General features: G+C 45.1%; 2 protein-coding genes across 2 annotated transcripts in view; both read left to right on the top strand.

Annotated features, from left to right (window-relative positions):
• Nucleotides 1-1,656: 1,656 nt before the first annotated feature.
• LOC138946167 (BRCA2-interacting transcriptional repressor EMSY-like) overlaps nucleotides 1,657-21,597 on the top strand; it is a 48,288-nt gene continuing 28,347 nt past the window's right edge. Inside the window, exons 1-12 of the mRNA XM_070317679.1 lie at nucleotides 1,657-1,811; nucleotides 10,358-10,533; nucleotides 11,845-11,919; nucleotides 12,335-12,513; nucleotides 12,790-12,918; nucleotides 13,351-13,580; nucleotides 15,806-16,031; nucleotides 17,256-17,359; nucleotides 18,236-18,377; nucleotides 18,804-18,977; nucleotides 19,956-20,099; nucleotides 20,775-20,833. Coding sequence (XP_070173780.1) covers nucleotides 10,373-10,533; nucleotides 11,845-11,919; nucleotides 12,335-12,513; nucleotides 12,790-12,918; nucleotides 13,351-13,580; nucleotides 15,806-16,031; nucleotides 17,256-17,359; nucleotides 18,236-18,377; nucleotides 18,804-18,977; nucleotides 19,956-20,099; nucleotides 20,775-20,833 — 1,623 coding nt within the window. The 5' untranslated portion in view covers nucleotides 1,657-1,811; nucleotides 10,358-10,372. The remainder of the gene's footprint in view (nucleotides 1,812-10,357; nucleotides 10,534-11,844; nucleotides 11,920-12,334; nucleotides 12,514-12,789; nucleotides 12,919-13,350; nucleotides 13,581-15,805; nucleotides 16,032-17,255; nucleotides 17,360-18,235; nucleotides 18,378-18,803; nucleotides 18,978-19,955; nucleotides 20,100-20,774; nucleotides 20,834-21,597) is intronic.
• LOC138946168 (uncharacterized) lies at nucleotides 6,072-7,961 on the top strand. The gene is made up of 2 exons (XM_070317680.1): nucleotides 6,072-7,184; nucleotides 7,584-7,961. The coding sequence occupies exons 1-2, from the start codon at nucleotides 6,072-6,074 to the stop codon at nucleotides 7,959-7,961; spliced, it is 1,491 nt and encodes a 496-aa protein (XP_070173781.1).

Raw genomic sequence — 21,597 nt, 5'->3', positions numbered from 1 at the left:
TTTTGATAATAATTTTTATATATTTAATTTTTAGAGCTTGTTTTTAATCCGAATATAACATATTTATATGTTTTTGGAATCAGCAAATGATGGAGAATAAGATAAACGTAAATTTGGATCGTTTTATAAATTTTTATTTTTTTTTTACAATTTTCAGATTTTTAATGACCAAAGTCATTAATTAATTTTTAAGCCACCAAGCTGAAATGCAATACCGAACCCCGGGCTTCGTCGAAGATTACTTGACCAAAATTTCAACCAATTTGGTTGAAAAATGAGGGCGTGACAGTGCCGCCTCAACTTTCACGAAAAGCCGGATATGACGTCATCAAAGACATTTATCAAAAAAATGAAAAAAACGTTCGGGGATTTCATACCCAGGAACTCTCACGTCAAATTTCATAAAGATCGGTCCAGTAGTTTAGTCTGAATCGCTCTACACACACACACACACACACACAGACACACGCACATACACCACGACCCTCGTTTCGATTCCCCCTCGATGTTAAAATATTTAGTCAAAACTTGACTAAATATAAACACTTTCATCTTATTCCTTGTCGGTTCCTGATTCCAAAAACATATAGATATGATATGTTTGGATTAAAAACACGCTCAGAAAGTTAAAACGAAGAGAGGTACAGAAAAGCGTGCTATCCTTCTCAGCGCAACTACTACCTCGCTCTTCAAGTCTTGTCAATTTCACTGCCTTTGCCACGAGCGGTGGACTGACGATGCTACATGGAGTATACGGTCTTGCTGAAAAATTGCATTGCGTTCAGTTTCATTCTGTGAGTTGGACAGCTTGACTAAATGTTGTATTTTCGCCTTACGCGACTTGTTCTTTATTAGTTTCAATTTTTTTATTAAAAAAAAATTGTTAGGAAAGAAGAGAAGAACAACAACATATTCATACATAAGTCAATGCAACAAAGCATGTGGAAGGTAAGAGGCTTACATATAATACGTTTTTTTGTTTTCTCGTTTTCTGCGTGCATAAGATTGTGTGTGTGTGTGTGTGTGTGTGTGTGTGTGTGTGTGTGTGTCAGTGGTGTGTACGGTGTGCCGCAGTGTGTGTGTAAGGGGGGGGGGGGGGTGGAGATGGACTTTACCCTTGAGTACTATGTGAGACGATGGACAGGAATTTTTGTGGCTTTGTTTTTTCAGAAATACGTCGGTCTCAAACAGAAATGTAACAGTTTTATTTGTGGACAGCCTTTCTCTTTGGACTCTTATAACTCTTATCGTCAAAGGCGTGGGCATTCTTGTTCGGCACAATTCTCAAACGGTTCAAGAAATAACGAATAAAAAGTTATAACTGGAACCTCTGAAAGATTACACCCTTCCAGAAGTAATCTAAATAGTTTTATTTATTTGTGATCATTCACTAGGTGCATATATGCTCATTACGCACATTAAAAAGTTTATGATATTGAAATAAATATTGGTTTTATACGTGGCTTCTTCAATCCCACTTTTACTAATTCTTAAAATATGAACAAATAGTTGCTATTTATTTATTAAAAATCTGTATAGGGTCAACTAAAGTGCTTTTTCTTGACACTTTTGCAAAGAATAAGATGTAGTTTTTAAAACAAAGTAGTATGAGAGAATTTTTGTGTACTTCGCGCACGCGTAGTGACCACCCGCCACTTCAACATGGCGGAAAAAATCTGTCCAGATCTTCCTGACTAAAGTTCTGTGCAAATTTTTCCATTTAATATTCTTTCTAAGGCTTAGAATTGTTCGAAAAGTCGAAGAAGACACATACTTGAATTCATCTACCAGTAACCTGTGTCTGGCATGCGGTGAGATTTTTCTCTTAGCAGCTTTTAGACTGCAAACCCTCTGGAATTTTTCTGTTACCCTGTCACCTTTTATGGTGCCGTTCCCAACCGCCATTGACTTCTTAAGTCCGAGTTACCCTGACTGTTAACTTGTTCCTAGACCTTGGACCACTTAACACGTTACTTTTTCTTTGTCGTGAATGTTTTTTCATAGCTTGTGCGTGGTTATATCTCCAGTTTTGTTCCAATGTTGTTCGTTGCGCTTTTATCTCAACATTTTCTCCTGGTACGAGAGTGACCTCGGACAGTTGAAGATTAATCTGACTCAGTGACTGTGCTGTGCATTTTACATTTTAAAATGAACTGGGCATGTGCTGGACAAAGTTTACTTAATGTTTGTTGATACTTTCAGTGATGCACTGACATCCTACATTCTATGGTTTGCATACATGTATGGATGTCAACTTTTGAGTGATTGAGCTGCACTCTGATTTTGACACAATGAGTATGATAGAGCTTATTGTATTTCCAGGGTCAATGCCATCACAAAACTCAAGATGTTCCTTCAAGCAGTTCATCTATCTGCAATAACAGAAGAAAAATGGCACCTGCAACAGCTTTTACTATAAATTCCTTAGGTTACCACATGACAATAATTTGACTAAACTTGAATTTTCACTCTCAAATAAAGTGCATATTATTATTAATTATTATTATGATCTGAGTGTCAAAGTTGACAGTTTGCTTGCTTAAAAGAATATTTCTGCAAGACGACATACTTGCAAACTTACATAAAGTTACAGTTTCACTTCTTCTTCCGCAGAGGACTGGGTTCTTGCGAACGTCTCAGAGTCCTGTGACTTGTTGGCTGAAGGGGTCTATGTCGACCAAAAGTGGGTGTATTTCCTGTGGGCGTTTTCCCTTTCGGAAAGTATGAAACCGCTCAATCAAGCGCGTGACTGACGTAAACCGATTTGAATTACTTTCGCGTTATATCCCCTTCCAAAATGGCAGTTCATCAGGAGAATCTTTCAGAATTCTTGAATTCGTGTGTGGCATTCAGCCAATCAAATTGAATTTCTAAGAAATATTCCAATATCATAAAAAACATAAAATTCTACTGATGTCGCTAAGCATCACGTAACTTTCAGTTTCAGCGAGATTGGCGAAACGCTACAGGAAATCCTCCCAGGTGTATTCTCTGTATACAGGGAAAACGTCTACAGCAAATGCACCTACAGGGAATATATCCACTTTTGGTTGACATAGACCCCTTCTGCGTCACTTTGTGCATATTAATTAAGTCAAATTAAAAAAACTTTTTTTGCATTATAATTTATATTTCTGAAATTGTATCTGAAATTATTTTATTGTAGTGCTTTGCAGTTGCATTGGGTTATGATGTAAACAGAAAGGCTAAACCTAGGTCTCTGGGCATATGCTTTGCACTTAGTGTTTTTCAACCAGTGGGGATCAAAAGAAAATATTGGAGAGGCAGTTACTACTGGTACTAACCAGCCTTGAACCTCAATTAAATTACATATTCCTACTCCGAATCACATGTAGCAGTTGACTCAGTCTAAAGTGCTAGGTCTGAAAAGGCTACCCGTCTAAGGGGAGCAACCCCAACTAAAAAAGTGTAAACGTAGCTATGGTAATGACGACGCACCCAGGGAGTTACCTCCCCTCCTGCGTACTACGTCACTACTGCTACTGACCACGTGACCCCTATCATTCGACACTTCAGCTTTCTAGGGAGCAGGTCGTGAATTATTTGGCTCTAGTGGAAGTTCGCTGTTTGGTGTTTGCTTAGACACCCACCGGCACCCACACCCGTCTCTTCACCCGCTGCACTGGTAGTTGGTGAGCTCGTTCCTTTACTTGTATCGAACGTAATTTTCTGTTGCTACTTGAAATTTTCGGCCACGTGTTGGTCACGTATTTTGTGGTAGCCATTTTGGAATTTTGTGTCTCCATTTTGTTGTCAGCATGTCTGACGGAGACAAAAAGCGCGAGCGCGGCAAGGCTGATGTGAAAGGGAAAATTAAACCCAAGTCTTCCACTTCTGTCCCTAAGCCTATTTTGGTTGTTGTTTCTGACGCGGCTAACAATAATGTTATGACGGTCCCTATTTCTGCCCCGAATGACCAGCCGGTTGTGGGGCAGTCTAATCAACCTACGCGTACCGTTGTTTCTCGCTCGTCTTCTCTGCCGCTTGCAGATTCGACGGCGCTGGTTTCATCGTTGCTTTCTTCGCTGGTTCCCGAGCTTCGCACGTTGGTGAGAGAGGAGATGGTGCGTTCTCAGCCTTCGACTTCCGTTGTCCCGTCGATGGCTTCCTTTCCGCTTCCGGCTGTGACGCTGTCCTTGACCGAGGCGGTTGCTTCTGTGCCTTCTACCGCTGTGGTTGGCGACGCAAGTAAGTTGGGCTGGTCCGTAGGTCCTCGTGAGGCCGCTGGACGCTCCCTGCTGGGAAGCAGCCCTTTTCGGCGGGTTCACGACCCGCAAACCCCTGTTCGTTCTCACTTTGGCTTCACGGAAGACCATCGTGTCGATGAGCAATGGCGGCATTTGGTTCAGGCTTCGACGCTTCCGGCACTCGCCGGAAGCGTAGGTCCTCCGACGTACGCACCCGCTGGGGTCGTTTCCGGAGTCGACCAGCCGGTTCCGTCTGCTGCGCTTCCGGCACTCGCCGGAAGCATAGGTCCCCCGATGTACGCACCCGCTGGGGTCGTTTCCGGGGTTGACCGGACGTGGCCCTCTGGGCATTCGGCCTTCCGGCCGCCGTCCACAGTGTCTGCGCTTCCGCTTTTCGCGGTCGCGTCTGATACTTTTCCGGCTCAGACCGGATCTGCTGCTTCTTCTGCTTCCGCTTCCTCTCAGGTGGCGGTCGCGGGGGGGCATCACCAGCCCTTTGGGCAGGTGTCTCAGCCCTGGCCGGGGCAGTCAGCGCTTCCGTCTTCGGTTGTTGCTTCGACTGCGGTTCCGGTTCCGGCGGCTGCGGGCATGCCGTCCTCTTACTCTTTCCCTATTCAGGGCATGAGTTCGGATGGTATTGGAGTGGACGGGTTTCCGGTTTCCGGTTACGGTGTTCACCGCCCTTCTACCAGCAACGTGGACTTCGGTCCTTCGCCGGATGTTTCGGATATTCAGTCCGTCGCCAGCGAGGCTGCACGTGTTGGTTATCCGGAGAGACTCAAAGTGGCTCTTGAGGCCGCTGCTGAGGTCACTTCGAGATATTTCGCGGAAGGGGCTTCGGTCTCTTCGGCTGCCGCTTCGACGGCACCGTCCGCGATGGCTGATTTTCGCTCTGGGAAGGAGGATGACTCATACTTCCGGTTTTTGGAGTCTCCTTCCATAGCCTTTCAGCTTTCTCAAGTTTTGGCCAAGCCATCTCCTTCCGGAAGCGGAATTCCTTCACTTCCGGTTCCGCTGCTCGTGCCTCACGGCTCCGTTCCGGAGCTGGCACAGCAGTGGATGGCTTCGCCTTCTCAGGCTTCTGCATTCGCTCTGTCGTCTCACAGGCGGTTGGTTTTGCAGAAGTCTCCTAGGAACTTGTTGGATGCTTTCGCTCTCCCGCGTTCATCTTTGACAGTTCCTCCGGAGATGCTGGCCTTGTTGGCCAAGCCTATCAAGAAGGATGACGGTGTGCTCTTTTCTGAGAACACTCTGATTGCTTCTGAAGAGGCAGGGCGTCAGCAGCTGGAGCTTGCCTCCATTGCTGAGACTCTCATTCGGGCTCTCTCTCGTGCCCTCACTGATTCACTGAATCCGTTCTCTCTCAGCGAGGATCAGGATGCGGATGACGTCTCCACTTTGTTGGCCGCTCTTGCGAGGGTCAACGAAGAACAGATGAGACTTTCCGCTGTGCACTATGCGCACTCTGTTATGTGTCGTCGGGATCTCTTCCTGTCACACTCTCAGTTTTCGGATCAGGCGACCAAGGACACCTTGCGTGCCTCACCGGTCTTGGAGGGTTCCCTCTTTGGGCATCTCGTTTTTGATGCCCGAAGACAGGAAATTCAGGCTAACAGGGACCAGCAGTTCTCTGACTTTTCCCTGCACAGCCTTAAGCAGTCCAAGCAGTCTCAGCCTTCTCAGCCGAAGCAGGCTAAGGTTGCTGGCCCTCCCAAACCGGCAGACAAGGGTCGTGGACGTTCCTCTTCTCGGGGCTCGAGAAGACGACCGTCTTCCGGCAGGGGGAGAGGCGGCTCTGGAAGCAAGCCTCACCCCCAATGAAGTGCTCCCGATCTCCCCCCCACCCCGCCCTCCACTCTGGTGATGGCGGGGGGCCCTTCCCGGGCACTTTCCCACTGGCTCGTGTCTGTACAGAGTCAATGGATCGTGGGGGTCGTGAGGTCGGGCTTCCGTCTTCTCTGGAAAGATGGCAAGGCACCTCTGGTCAGGCGTCCGCCGGCGTTCAGGCCTCCCTCCTCGCAGGAAGCCATTTCCGTCCTTCGGTCGGAAATAGACTCCCTGGTGCAGAAGGGCGCAGTGGAGAAAGTCCTCGACCACAGCTCCCCTGGGTTTTACGGACGGCTTTTCGCCGTCCCCAAAGCCTCAGGGGCATGGCGTCCTGTCTTGGACCTGTCGTTCCTCAATACCTTTTTGAGGGAGATAAGGTTCAAGATGGAGACGCCAGCGTCGGTCAGGGACTCTCTCCGCCCGGGAGATTGGGCGACTTCCATCGACCTGACGGATGCATACTTCCATCTTCTTATGCATCCAGCCGACCGGAAATGGCTTCGTTTCCGGTGGGCAAGTCAGGTTTACCAGTTTCGCGCCCTTCCTTTCGGCCTGTCTCTCGCCCCTTGGGTCTTCACCATGGTCGTGAGACAGGTCTGCGCGCTGGTGAGGTCGCGGGGTGTCCGGCTACGTGCCTACCTGGACGATTGGCTCATCCTGAGTCAGAGTCAGGCGGGGTGCGAGCAGGATACCCAATCGGTTCTTCGGGAGGCCAACTTGTTTGGCTTCTCGATCAACCGATCAAAGTCGGAGCTGACGCCGTGTCAGACGTTCACCTACTTGGGAATGTCTTTCGACACGGTGGCTTGGACTGTTCAGCCCTCTCAGAAGAGGGTGGACAAGCTCCAGGCGTGCATACGCTCCACTTTGCCTCTCCCGAGGGCCTCCCTGCGGACTTTGGCCTCCATCTTAGGGCAGATGGAGTCCATGGCTCTCCTGGTCCCCTTGGGGAGGGTCCACAAACGTCCCTTTCAGCTGGCGCTGAGGCCGTTCGTGGACTCTCCCACGGTGGATTGGAATGCCCTCATCCCTCTCCGGGGATGGTTCCAATCCGCTACCCTTCCGTGGCTGGACACGGAGTGGGTGTGCAGGGGCGTGCCGATAGCCCTTCCTGCCCCAGACTTGGACCTGTTCACGGACGCGTCCTTGGTGGGGTGGGGGGCTCACACAGACCAGCTGACTGCGTCAGGTCTGTGGTCGGCAGATCAGAGGATGCAGCACATCAACTTGCTGGAGCTAGAAGCCGTGGCTCTAGCTCTGGACAAGTTCCGGCCCTCCCTTCAGGCCAAGCATGTTCGTCTGTTTACAGACAACACGACAGTGGCAGCTTACATCAACAAGCAGGGAGGGTCGCGGTCTCCGTCGCTTTCGGCCAGGGCCTGCGAGATCCTGATTTGGTGTTCAGAGCATCAAATCAGGCTTTCGGCCAGGTACCTGCCCGGAAGCTTGAACACTCTGGCGGACGCGCTCAGCCGCTCCGACAGAGTGCTTCAAACAGAGTGGACCATCACTCACGGAGCGCTGGATCGTCTCTGGTCTCTTGTGCAGAAACCTCAGGTGGACCTTTTTGCCACCAGGTTCTCGAAGAGACTACCAGTGTTCGTCTCACCATTCCCGGATCCCGAGGCGTGGGAGACGAACGCGATGGACATTTCCTGGTCAGGCCTGGAGGCTTACGCGTTCCCGCCATTCCAGTTGCTCACGCGAGTTCTCAGGAAGGCGGAGCAGGAGGGCCCGTCCCTCCTGCTGATCGCTCCTCTTTGGCCGTCTCAGCCGTGGTTCCCGGACCTGCTGAGACTCGCCCAGGGCCCTCCCATTCCTCTCGCTCTCACGCGAGGAGAACTGGTACAGCCTCACACCGGCAGCCTCCACGCAGAGCCTCAGATGCTGAATCTTCACGCGTGGAGGTTGTGCGGTCTTCTCTGAGGCGCAAAGGGGCATCAGATCTGACCATGGACCTGGTAGGACGCTCGCACAGAGCATCTACCTCGTCCGTTTATGAGTCACATTGGAGGGCCTGGGTTACCTGGTGTCACGAGCATCGGCTGGATGCTACGGCGCCCCGCACGATGCACGTGGCGAACCATCTTGCTTTCATGTCCTCTCAGGGAGCTTCCGCTGCCTCGTTGAAAGTAAGAAGATCGGCCATCTCGGCGACCCTACGCCAGATAGGTCGCTCTATAGATGTTAGTGGCGTGATCGCTGGAGTCATCAAGGGCGCTTCCCTTTCTGACGTCAAGTCTCGTACGCCCGTTCCTAAGTGGGATCTCTTATTGGTCATGGAGTTTCTGCGTTCAGCGGATTTTGAACCTCTCAGAGATGCCAGTTTTGCGAATCTTACACGCAAGTCCCTTTTCCTTTTGCTGCTAGCATCGGCACGAAGGGGCAGTGAGATTCACGCTCTTTCCGGTAATTCGGACGACATTTCCTTTGAATCAGATGGGTCCGTTACCTTGCGGTTTCGACCTGAGTTTCTTGCGAAAAACCAGGCTCCCGAGCGAGCTTCTCCTTTGGTTCATGTCAGGCCGTTGTCCACTATTCTGGCTCCGAATGACCCAGACTTAGTAAATTGCCCTGTTAGAGCCCTTCACATCTACCTTGCCCGTGCTCAGTCTCTTAGATCCGCAGCTCAAAAGCTTTTGTTTATTTCTCTCAATACGGAGAGACATAAGGATATTACTAAGACGACTCTGGCCCGGTGGGTGTCGGCGCTCATTAAGCATGCTTACGAGTGGAGCCGCCGCAATGAAGGGGGGACACAGCCTGTCCTTCCTCTGGAATCAGCTCGGGCTCACGAGACGCGAGCTTGGGCTTCCTCCTTGGCCGTATTACGATCAAGAAGACTGGAGGAGGTGCTACACACCGCATACTGGCGTTCCGAGGATGTCTTCATGAATTTTTACCTGCGTGACATCTCGGCCCTTCGCCAGGATGGATCTAGAGCTTTGCCTGCCATGGTGGCAGGGGGTCAGCTCTTGACAAGGATTTGAGAGTGAGTTTGAACTTTTTCTTGCCCACCGCCTTGTTGTTTCAATCTGCTACATGTGATTCGGAGTAGGAATATGTAATTTAATCGAAAATTTTATTGTAAATTTTCATTTAATAAATATACCTACCCGAATCACATATCGTAGTCCCTCCCACCTACCCCGCTTATGATTTGGAGATTTTATTCTTCGAGTCGAATGATAGGGGTCACGTGGTCAGTAGCAGTAGTGACGTAGTACGCAGGAGGGGAGGTAACTCCCTGGGTGCGTCGTCATTACCATAGCTACGTTTACACTTTTTTAGTTGGGGTTGCTCCCCTTAGACGGGTAGCCTTTTCAGACCTAGCACTTTAGACTGAGTCAACTGCTACATGTGATTCGGGTAGGTATATTTATTAAATGAAAATTTACAATAAAATTTTCGATTATAGTAAAATGATACCTGATTTTTTTTCTTGTCTGATCATTGTCAGTCTTAAATTAATTTTTGCAACATCATCTGATCAGCATTTTTCTGTTGGGCCAAAACAAAAAATAGGTGTGGTTAAGGTAACATAGCCAAAAAAAAAATAGGGTAGGAAGGTAGGCAATCACTTTTTTGTTTTTAAACTTTTTTTTCTAATGTATACAAATTAAACCTACTTGATTTTTGTCATGGCAAGCGTCTGTTGGGCCTTTTTAGTAGAAGGAGTTATTTCCCTTGCATCGTCTGCACGACGACTCGAGCGTTTTCGCTTTCATTGCGTTTTCTGTACTCGTTTTCTTGTTTTCATTTTTTGTTGTTGACAAATGTAATAATAAAAAGTTATAGGGTCGGCCCCTAAAAATAGGGTAGGTCGGGTTATCGTAACCACACCTATTTTTTTGGTAGGCCTTAGTGTTGTTCCAAGCCCACGATCTTCGTTCATCGACATATTTTTTTTTTTATCTAATGCATTGGTCTGACCCCTGGCCGGTTGACTGTCCAGTTTTGACATGGAGAAAGTCTTCTGACCATCAATTTTCCTACCAAGCGGACAAATCCAGGACATTTGGACCCATAGGTATTTTTTATCCAGGTCCAACTGACCTGGAAACAACATTATGATTAATACTTGCCTCAAATGAAAAGAATTATTAAATTAAGCCATCTATGTGTTTTATTTACAGGCTTTGGCCGGAGCATCCCACACATTCATAGTAATCATCAGAAATGATTGAAGTTAGCTCCCTTCCTCTGCATATGCAGCGCATTTAAAATTGTCATTGTCATAACAAATTTGCTAAACATTTATATTTGTGTTCAATCATTTCTGAATGATGAATGTTTGATAAAATCTGATTTGTATGTTGCAGAAAATTGATGTCATCATGTGGCCCATGTTACTAGACTACAGCCATGATGAGTGCAAGCGGATATTGCGACGCCTGGAGCTGGAGGCATACAGCTCCATCGTGTCCGTATTCCGCGCTCAGGGCGACCTGTCCAGAGACAAGAAGAAACTTCTTCAGGATTTGCAGAATATGTTGAGGTGTGTATTCCGTGTTACATGTTTGCAAATAAAAGAAACCAAGGTATAAAGAAACTTCTTCATGATTTGCAAAATATGCTGAGGCGTGTATTCGTGTCACAAATTTGCAAATGAAAGAAAAAAATATTAACAACAAAGTGACTAGTGTGACAAACAAAGTTAAAAAAAAAATTACAAAAATTCTTACCAATACAATACTAAATCAAACTTTTGCTCATAGAAGCTTCTTCATGACTAACCAACAAATAAACACAAAGGAAAACAAAAGGCAAAAGCAGCACGGAACAAAAAAATATAAAAAGAAGATGGAGGGTAAACAACAAAAAAAGCAAAGTATAAAGAAACTTCCTCCGGATTTGCAAAATATGCTGAGGTGTGTATTCGTGTCACAAGTTTGCAAATGAAAGAAAAAAATCAAAACAAACAAAGTTACTTGTGTGACGAACAAAGTTAGGAAAAAAAAATCTGTACTCGCCAATACAATGAGAGCACATACAATACTAAATCAATGTTTTGCTTATAGAAGCTTCTTCATGACTAACAATCAAATAAACACAAAAGAAAACAAAAGGCAAAAGCAGCACGGAACAAAAACGTATGAAAAGAAGATGGAGGGTAAACAACAAAAAAAGCAAAGTATAAAGAAACTTCTTCCGGATTTGCAGAATATGCTGAGGTGTGTCTTCAGTGTCGTAAGTTCGCAAACAAATGAAAGCAAAGTATGACTAATCTTTTAAGAGAGAAAGAAGGGGTGTTTGTATTGGTTACCATGGGTTGAAGACAGAATCCCAGCAAGACGGGGAAGCATTCTGGCCGGTAACGTACCACTACCACTGTACCAGGATTAAAAAGAACTGTAGATCTGAATGCAGGAAGAGTAACATTCGTCCCATGTACTATTAGTGGCTGTGAAATAAATGTTCAGGCCGAGTTTTCAGTCACACCCATAGTTTACTCAATCTTCGATTGCATGGCACTTTCTGTTTTAAATTAAATGGACATAACCAGATGAGAAAAATGAATTTTTAGAGAGAAAAAATTGCATGTTGGTTTAAATGAAACTTTTAGTGGTTGAACTTGACAGCCTGTTGAAGGGCCTCACATGTAAGATATGTTAACTAGATATGAGGTTTAGCTGAATTTATTGAAATGTAACTGAAGGAAGATAGTGTCATCTGGTCATATTTGGTCACGTCTCCCTGTATTGTTTTTGTAATTTATCTGTTGAGATTTTAACAGTAATTTTGAAGATGTAAAAAAAATATAGGGGTGGTAGCATTTTTGTTTCATTGCTGCACTGTTTGTTTACAGTATATCCGTGGAAAGACACAGAGCAGAAGTGCGTCGAGCAGTCAATGACGAGAGACTATCAACCGTTGCTGACAGGTGAGACTTCGCTGATGCTTTAAAAACAAAAGTGGTTCAAATCCACAGCTGACACAAGGATTGAGTTACCTGCTAGTGGTTGCATGTCTTAATTTCTGGTATTTCACAAGTAGAACTCTGAAAATGCCAGAAATGAAGTTGACATGACAAACGGTCATGCTCACGGCTTAATATTTGACTTGGTGGGTTGTTGTCCTTGCTATATGATATATATTGCTGTGTTTAACTGGTTGGTGCTGGAAACTGAAGAGTGTGTGCACGAGCCAAGATGCACAAAGAAATTCCATTTGGAGAATATACCCATTGCCATGATTGTGACACTGAGTTTAATTTTTGAAAGTAGTTTAAAAAACAGAACTTTTAGTAATAAGGATTCTCAACATTTCTCAACATGTGATTGTGATTTGTCTTGCAGCAGCAACGGTTCGTCAGCAGGAACGTCAGAATGGCTGATCGAAGGACGGAGATTGGTTCCACTGCTGCCACGCCTGGTGCCACAGACGGCATTCACCCAAACAGCCAATATGGCGGCAAAGGAAGCTGCGGAGAAAAACGGCCAGCTTATCAACCCTGCTCTTACTGGAAACAGAGAGTGTAAGATTTGAATAAAAATTAAGATTTTAATTCATTATCTCTTAAATACTTAAAAGGTCCAATATCCAAACAGATTATTTTATGTCACATCATATCGACTTCAATTTGCAATCTTGTCAGAATGGGATGTGTGGAAACATGTTTATAAAAGCTGTTGGAACAAACGTTTTGTTTGTTCTGTTTTTAGTAGATGTATTGGAATTGTGTTGGTGTTATACAAATGGAATCCAGAGCTATAGGTTGCACTCATTCCGAATATCATGACTGTGTGTGCAGTGGCGAATCAGACCAGCGTGTCGACGTCGACTACCAGCATGGCCACTGTGGCAACCAAGCCTTCACGTCCCACCAGCCCCACGTCAAACGTCGTCGTCCTGCCCAGCGGCACGTCCATCCACATCAAAGGTCAGTCAGGCTGGATTGCAATCAAGTTTCATTAAAAAAAAATATGACAAAAACGAAATGTAATTTGATGAAAAGGAGAAAAAAATTTAAGAAAATTTAAAACAAATGAGCCAAAATTGTGGATGTCGTTTTGATTAAAATTACATACTAAAAGTAACGAGGTTATATTTTATTGAACGTCTTAGGATTGTTATTTGCTCACAGCATTTTGTACATTCTTTGGAGCAAAGTTGGTTCAACAAGCGCAGTTGAACATCACAAAGAAGGTTTTTAATTTTGAGCCCCATCCCCACCAAAGCAGGGCACGGCTGTTTACTGTACAATGTGTTCCTCCCACCTTCAAGCCTTCTTGCTGAATAACGTACAATGGTAGTTTTTCTGCTGTGAGATTCTATGGACTCTGTGTAACTTTGCACCTTACTTTCAAACCAGGCATGCTGAACCCAGACGACGACGACGAGCCGCTGGGCAGACGACAGCGGCGCAGCTTGTCCATCGACAGTCTCGGGGCGGCCACGGCCTCCACCCAGACGCAGACAGCCCGGGTCATATATACAACGGCTTCTGCCACCCCGGGCAGCGCTTCCCCGGTCAAGATCACCATCAGCAAGAGTCCACAGGGACGGACCATTGTTTCGCAGCCCGGCGGCCAGCCTCCTAAGGTAGCTTTTGTGTTGGATTCTAAAATTAAAGTTGTGAAGGAAGGTTTAGAAGATGTTGCAGTTGAGGTGCCGTTTGATTGACAACGTTTTCATCACAGTGTTTGATGCAATGACGTAGATATATCATTTCTGATATTTCAGTGAAGTGTGTCTGTTGTTGGCTTTTTAGGTAAATGCTCAGCAGTGTATAATCTTATGACACAAACATTTGACTAAAGGGTGTCTGGTTTTTTGACTCACATGCGAAGCAAAAGTGAGTCTATGTACTCACCCGAGTCGTCCGTCCGTCCGTCCGTCCGTCCGGACGTCCGTCCGTCCGGCCGTCCGGAAAACTTTAACGTTGGATATTTCTTGGACACTATTCAGTCTATCAGTACCAAATTTGGCAAGATGGTGTATGATGACAAGGCCCCAAAAAACATACATAGCATCTTGACCTTGCTTCAAGGTCAAGGTCGCAGGGGCCATAAATGTTGCCTAAAAAACAGCTATTGTTCTCATTTTCCCCATTTTCTCTGAAGTTTTTGAGATTGAATACCTCACCTATATATGATATATAGAGCAAAGTAAGCCCCATCTTTTGATACCAGTTTGGTTTACCTTGCTTCAAGGTCAAGGTCACAGGAGCTCTTCAAAGTTGGATTGTATACATATTTTGAAGTGACCTTGACCCTGAACTATGGAAGATAACTGTTTGAAACTTAAAAATTATGTGGGGCACATGTTATGCTTTCATCATGAGACACATTTGGTCACATATGATCAAGGTCAAGGTCACTTTGACCCTTATGAAATGTGACCAAAATAAGGTAGTGAACCACTAAAAGTGACCATATCTCATGGTAGAAAGAGCCAATAAGCACCATTGTACTTCCTATGTCTTGAATGAACAGCTTTGTGTTGCATGACCTTGGATGACCTTCACCTTGGGTCAAGGTCACATTGTATTTTGGTAGGAAAAATGTCTAAAGCAGTTCTTAGTGTATGATGTCATTACTAGGTTTAGTTATTTGACCTTGACCCTGAAGGTCAAGGTCATGTAAAGGTCAAGGTCAAGCATGTGAGTCGTATGGGCTTTGCCCTTCTTGTTTTTTATGCAGCGTACTATCAAGTTTTTAGGTGGATGCTCAGCAGTGTATAATCTTATAATAATAATAATAATACGAGAATTTATTACGCGCACATATCTCACCACAAGGCGACTGAAGCGTGTCTGTTGTTGGCTTTTTAGGTGAATGCTCTGCAGTGTATATATAATGTTATGACACAAACATTTGACTGAAGTGTGCCTGTTTTTTATATTTAGTCAAGTTTTGACTAAATATTTTAACATCGAGGGGGAATCGAAACGAGGGTCGTGGTGTATGTGTGTGTGTGTGTAGAGCGATTCAGACTAAACTACTGGACCGATCTTTATGAAATTTGACATGAGAGTTCCTGGGTATGAAATCCCCGAACGTTTTTTTCATTTTGTTGATAAATGTCTTTGATGACGTCATATCCGGCTTTTCGTGAAAGTTGAGGCAGCACTGTCACGCCCTCATTTTTCAACCAAATTGGTTGAAATTTTGGTCAAGTAATCTTCGACAAAGCCCGGACTTCGGTATTGCATTTCAGCTTGGTGGCTTAAAAATTAATTAATGACTTTGGTCATTAAAAATCTGAAAATTGTAAAAAAACATAAAAATTTATAAAACGATCCAAATTTACGTTTATCTTATTCTCCATCATTTGCTGATTCCAAAAACATATAAATATGTTATATTCGGATTAAAAACAAGCTCTGAAAATTAAATATATCAAAATTATTATCAAAATTAAATTGTCCAAATCAATTTAAAAACACTTTCATCTTATTCCTTGTCGGTTCCTGATTCCAAAAACATATAGATATGATATGTTTGGATTAAAAACACGCTCAGAAAGTTAAAACAAAGAGAGGTACAGAAAAGCGTGCTATCCTTCTTAGCGCAACTACTACCCGGCTCTTCTTGTCAATTTCACTGCCTTAGCCATGAGCGGTGGACTGACGATGCTACGAGTATACGGTCTTGCTGAAAAATTGCATTGCGTTCAGTTTCATTCTGTGAGTTCGACAGCTACTTGACTAAATATTGTATTTTCGCCTTACGCGACTTGTTTTTTTTACGCGGCATTTTTTCAAGTTGTTAGGTGGATGCTCTGCAGTATGTAATGTTATGACACGAACATGTTCCGCATGACAGGTGATACTGGTGACCAGCTCCAACCAGTCGTCGGCATCCACCATGTTCCAGCGCTCCATGTCGGTGCCGGTCATACGAGCATCCACCTCCACTTCCACCTCGCACAGCGGAGCCACCCGCACCTCCATCATCATCCCCGGCTCCCCCGGCATGGCGCACAACTCCTCCATGCCTGGCGTGGTCACTGTGACAACCACCTCAATCACTACATCCACATCAGGAACAGGTGTGCAAGCAAATTGTGCAGGGGGTGAGCCAAGATTTTTGGGGGCGAGCTTTCGTCAGGATGGAAGGGAGGGGGGGGGGGGGGGAGGGGGGGGGGTTCAGCAAGAATCGTTGAGAGAGTTGTTTAGTGAGGTATAGAAGTGGCTGGCATCTGGAAGACATTTGACATTAGCATTTTTTTTTTTTTTGGGGGGGGGGGGGGGGGGGGGGGGGTTGAGATTCTTTGCAAAGCAGATTTGGGAGGGAGGGGGTGGGTTCAAAGATTCTTGAGAAAAAAAGGGGTAGGGGGGGGGGGGGTGTATTGCTGCATAACAGCTGCAGAAAACATCTTGAAACCGACACCATCAACGACAGAGTCAACCATGACAACCAGGTGGTCTTCCTGACTGACGCTCTGTCAGTACTACAAGCAATGACCAGTAGCAAACTGCCTCAGCTGGAACACGCTCTACACAACATCAACAGCCTGAGGACAGTACTGCAATGGATCCCCTCCCACTGTGGTGTACAAGGAAACGAAGAGGCGGACAGGATGGCAAAGCTGGGTGCAGAAGATGAGCAAGAGAACAACCCTGTGAGCCTGACAGAGATGAAGACCATCATTAAGTCTCTGCACAGGACGCCCCAGCCACAGGACAGCTACCACCTGCTATCCAGACCACAGCAGGTGGTCATCTTCCGCCTGAGAACGGGACACAACAGACTTAACCAGCATCTCCACAAGAAGCTGCATGTTGTGCCCTCCCCCATGTGTTCTTGTGGGGAAGCAGAGCAGGACACGGCCCACATCCTACGAGACTGCAGGAACCACCAGGTGCTGAGAGAGGAAGTCTGGCCAATGCCGGAGTCCCTGCACAACAAGCTGTACGGGCCAGTGGCTGCGCTGCAGAGGACCACTAATTATATCTCAAGATCTGGACTCCAAGTGTGATCGGCGATCGAAAAGAAGAAGAAGAAGAAGATCTTGAAACCGTTTGGTTTGGGGGAAGGGGGGAGTTGATGTTTTTGTTTCAGTGCCCGTCTCATACTGAGTGATTGAGGGGTGTGATGCTGCTATGGTTGACTGATATGTTTGATAAATAGGTGATTGATTAATTGAAATTGCCATTACGCCAGGTTTGCCACTTGAATTGAAATTCTCAATGTAGTGATTTTTCTCTCTTTATTTCTTCGTGATTATAACTGCTGATTGATTGACACGTTGTGAATGTTCATTTGATTTCAGTAACCATGCCGACCTCAGTGGTGGGAGGGTCTCCGGTATTCAGTCCTTCCATCAACATTGGTAAACCTCGCCCTAAAGTTGTCCCCAGGCAGCGCTTCCCACATGTGAGTTCTTGTGAAAGAAAGTTAAGACCCGTTAATCTATCTAAGTGTTGTACACATGTGCATGAAAAAACACTTTGTAAAGACACAGTAAAGTAATGACAGAAAGGAAGACTCAACATTGGTTGCGCTAACTGTTTGCGTTAGTTGAAAAGAAACACCTACTTTGTGCAGCGATATCGCTAAAAGGCGAAAAGCACCTGGAAATGGCAATGAGTGAGACCCCTGACTAAAACAGGAATCATAAGTTCAGCATAAAAGACAGGACATCAGTAATCCCTGCTTATCATGGCAAAATGTCACATGAGATGTCGCGTTTGATTAGACCTTGATATGTGAAGGAGGAGAAAGTAATGAGTGTATCCATTCCATATCATGTAGGTACAACAGAAGTAACACCCGTGTGACCTGGAGTAATAGGCCGTGAAAGGTGGATGCAGCGCCTAAAGGCAGTCAATCTATTGGCCGATGTGAATGCGTGATATATTATGTAAAAAATTCCATCTCACACGGCATTAATAGGTAACATGCGCCTTGAGTCGCCTTGTGTGGTGAGATACGTGCGCGATATAAATCCTCGTAAATAAAAAAATAAAAAAAATAAAAAATAAAAACATAATCACTTCAGCAGAAACTTTTAAACCAGAATCACTTCAGCAGAAACTTTTAACAGTCATCAGTTGACACCTAATTTCCAAAACCTTTGACTAAGTCCACGTTTTTTCTTTTTTTTTTTTAAACAAAAGGGATCCTTACTTAAAATGGCGACAACTATAAAGTTTTGCCTTGGAAGAAGGCTTCTTCAGGACTGACCAGTAACACAGAAAAGCAAATTGTGAAGGGAAGTACATCTATGGATGATGTCCTGTGTATTTTCAGCCGCAGAACAAGCCAGGTGGCGTGGTGATGCCTCTGGGACACGGAGGGCCGCAGCCTGTGGCGCCGTCACCGCAGAGTTTGCACAACATTCAGGTCAAGACCATACCCAAGCCGCCGCCAATACACATCAAGCAGGAAGGGGGTCAGTATCTTTTGGATTTGCTTTTGGGTACTCAAAATGCAGATATTTTTCCAACATGTACATAAGAATACAGAAAGAAAACAAGCTTTTCATTTTCAATAGATATAAAAATGAATTTTTTGGTTAGATTTTAGATAAAAAAAAAAACACCTGGCTTTATGCATGTATTACATCTGGACAATGCAGATAAAGAGGTTATTTTGCTTGGCATTTTCAGATGAAGAAATCTTATCATTATTTTAGAAAAAGAGTGTTGCAGATGGGAATTTTTATTTATTTATTGAGTTATATTTTCTTTGACATGTTTGGATATAGTCATCCTTTGCAGCAAAAACAAAGAATAAAACAAAACAAAAAAGCATGCATTTGGGGGAATCTGTTCACATGACTTGAAGGTTGCAAAACTGATCACAATTTTGTTTCCAGGCATGAAGATTATCACCCAGAACGTGACGGGGGCCAGCAAGATTCTGCCCAAACCGGCACAGCTGACGGGATCGCCCGGCACCCCTGTGGTGGTGGTGAACGCAGGGTCGTCTTCTTCCGTCAGCGGTAACACCACTGTTACCATGGTCCCCAAGTCCGTTGGCAGCTATACCAGTGAGTTCAAGCAAATCGTTGTGATTGCATTGCAAGCATGCAGAACTGTGGACAAGACTTGAATCATTTGGCAGTGTCTGTGGTTATGTAGAAGATATAGGAAAGAATTGAAGAGTTTTGTGGTTGTTCACCTCATACAGTCGCACCTGTCCAGTCAACCACCCGGCCCACACCAACCACCTCAAAGGACAAGTTTGTTTTCTTTTTTTCAATACTAGCATTCCAGGGCCCAGCTTTTATGTCATTCCTGTTCATCGTTTGAGAATGATAAAGTATGCTTGCAGTGTAAGAGTTACCTCCCTTTCATGGCTAGAAAAGCCAGAGTTGCCTCCCTTGGCTTTGAGACCATTCCTGTACTTTCCAGTCAAGCTGTTTCTTCTTCATTTATCCTACGTATAATAGCAATATAGAATGTCAACTATTACTGGCATTATGCACAGATGAACAGTAGACTCTGTTCCGAACTTTATACGGTGTATTCCATCATGGGGAGTTGCATGATCTGAGAAAGGCAAGAATGAATCGGGAAACTGAAACCCAGGTGCACATCTGCGGCTCTTAGACAGTGTGCATGCACATTTTCTCTTGCCTTTTGTCATCCGTGAGTTATGGCGACCACAGACACACACACACACACACACACACTTACATCCATTTTTATATATAGTAGAGATAATTTACCTTTTCATAGTGCCCACCTGTCTGTTACGACTACTTTTGGTCTGTTTTGGTCTGTCCCTTGGGTGGTTGTTTCAGACAGGATCCACTGCTGCTACTACTCTTCCTCACTTTGCTCTTTGTAAAATTAGAAAGCTTGTTATGTGTTTGTTCTTGTGTGTGTGTGATCACAAAAGTTTGAATGATTCAGTTGATTTCATTTTTGCTTTGACTGATGGTTTTTGGTTTTGATCAGTTCGTATAGTGTTTGGCTTTAACATAACAGTCATAGCATAAATCAGTATTGCAATTTTGATGCAGCGCCCCCAGGCAGCAAAGTCCTGAACATCACAACGCCAGGAGGTCGTGTCATCGCCACGACAACCAAAGCGTCCAATGTGGTGACCGTCAACCCCAAGACCCTCCATCTGACGGCCGTCAAGTCAGCGGCCGGGGGGACCACAGGTAGGTCTGGGGACACCCTACCCTGGTTGATTGTTGATGCTATTTTTTTAATTTTAAATTTGAAAAAAAAATTGTTATCACTGATTGTTGAGTCTAAACTGCTGGATTAATGTCAAGTGCTTCGTTGGTTGGTTGGTTGGTTGAGCAAACTGATAGTTGTTAATTGAGGAGGACTTGGTTGTGATGATGGTTTTGGTGTGGGTGTTTATATAATACTTAAGTGCGGTTTGTTTACGTATTTGTTTCTCTGTTCATTTGTTTGTAAAGAAGGTTTTGATATGGTTTTTCTTTGCTGAAAGTATTCATCTGTCTGTATGATTGGACTCCGGATTGTAATAAAATAATGATAATTTCAGGTACCGTACTTTCAAGACTATAAGGCGCAACTTTTTTCCTCAACTTTTACCCCTTGGCCCCTGTTGACTGGTATGGGCGGGGATGTAGCTCAGTCGGTAGCGCGCTGGATTTGTATCCAGTTGGCCGCTGTCAGCGTGAGTTCGTCCCCACGTTCGGCGAGAGATTTATTTCTCAGAGTCAACTTTGTGTGCAGACTCTCCTCGGTGTCCGAACACCCCCGTGTGTACACGCAAGCACAAGACCAAGTGCGCATGAAAAAGATCCTGTAATCCATGTCAGAGTTCGGTGGGTTATGACTTACTTGACTTATTCCTGTAGACTCCCTGTGGAGCATAGGGCCGCAACAACTCCTCGCCAACGCACCCGGGCTGTTGTTGGTTTGTTTTTGTTGCGGTTTCTGTAGCAAGTTGGTTTTTTGGCGGGGTGGAGTTGCTAACCCCACGCCCAACCCTCCTCCTTTATCCGGGCTTGGGACCGGCTGAAAGACCTTTAGGGTGCATCCAGGCGGAGTTTCGGTGGGTTATAGAAACACGAAAATACCCAGCATGCTTCCTCCGAAAACGGCGTATGGCTGCCTAAATGGCGGAGTAAAAAACTATCATACACGTAAAATTCCACTCGTGCAAAAAACAGGAGTGTACGTGGGAGTTTCAGCCCACGAACGCAGAAGAAGATTGACTGGTATCGCCTTGTGTATGGCTAAAGAAGAGTACAGATGTACCCACATCGCTATACAAAGAAAGGGATTAGTCCCTCTCTAGTAATATGTTTCTGCTTCAGTGACTTGGACAAAATTTTCTCTCAGACATCAAAGGCGTCGGTGTCTTAGTTAAAACTCGGTTATTGACCCGAGGTCAGAAGGTCAGTGTCCGTAAACTAGGGCAGGCAGCTGGTCTCTGCTGAAAATAGGGTAATTGACCTGAGGTCACAAGGCCAAACAGCTCTGAGAAGGCACATCTTACCGCACATCGGGGAGAAAATGTATTTCCACTCTGTATACTTCCTTAGACTTGCGGCCAGTACACCGGAAGCGTCTATTGTGTGGATTTTTCTCAATTTAAACTTAAAAGTTGGGGTTGCGTCTTTTATAACAAAGCGCCTTACAATCCCAAAAATACGGTAGTTAAATATGAGTTTCAAA

The sequence above is a fragment of the Littorina saxatilis genome, linkage group LG13 (assembly GCF_037325665.1).
Source record: "Littorina saxatilis isolate snail1 linkage group LG13, US_GU_Lsax_2.0, whole genome shotgun sequence".
Taxonomy (NCBI): domain Eukaryota; kingdom Metazoa; phylum Mollusca; class Gastropoda; order Littorinimorpha; family Littorinidae; genus Littorina; species Littorina saxatilis.
The sequence above is the reverse complement of the archived record's forward strand: the minus strand, read 5'-3'. Positions and strand labels throughout refer to the sequence as shown.

What these genes read in the sequence shown, in the direction of transcription:
- LOC138946168 (XM_070317680.1), top strand. Translation starts at nt 6,072, where the DNA reads ATGGCGGGGGGCCCTTCCCGGGCACTTTCCCACTGGCTCGTGTCTGTA. An exon ending in TGTTCACGGACGCGTCCTTG is followed by an intron (nt 7,185 to 7,583) that starts GTGGGGTGGGGG and finishes TCTCTTGTGCAG; the next exon opens with AAACCTCAGGTGGACCTTTT.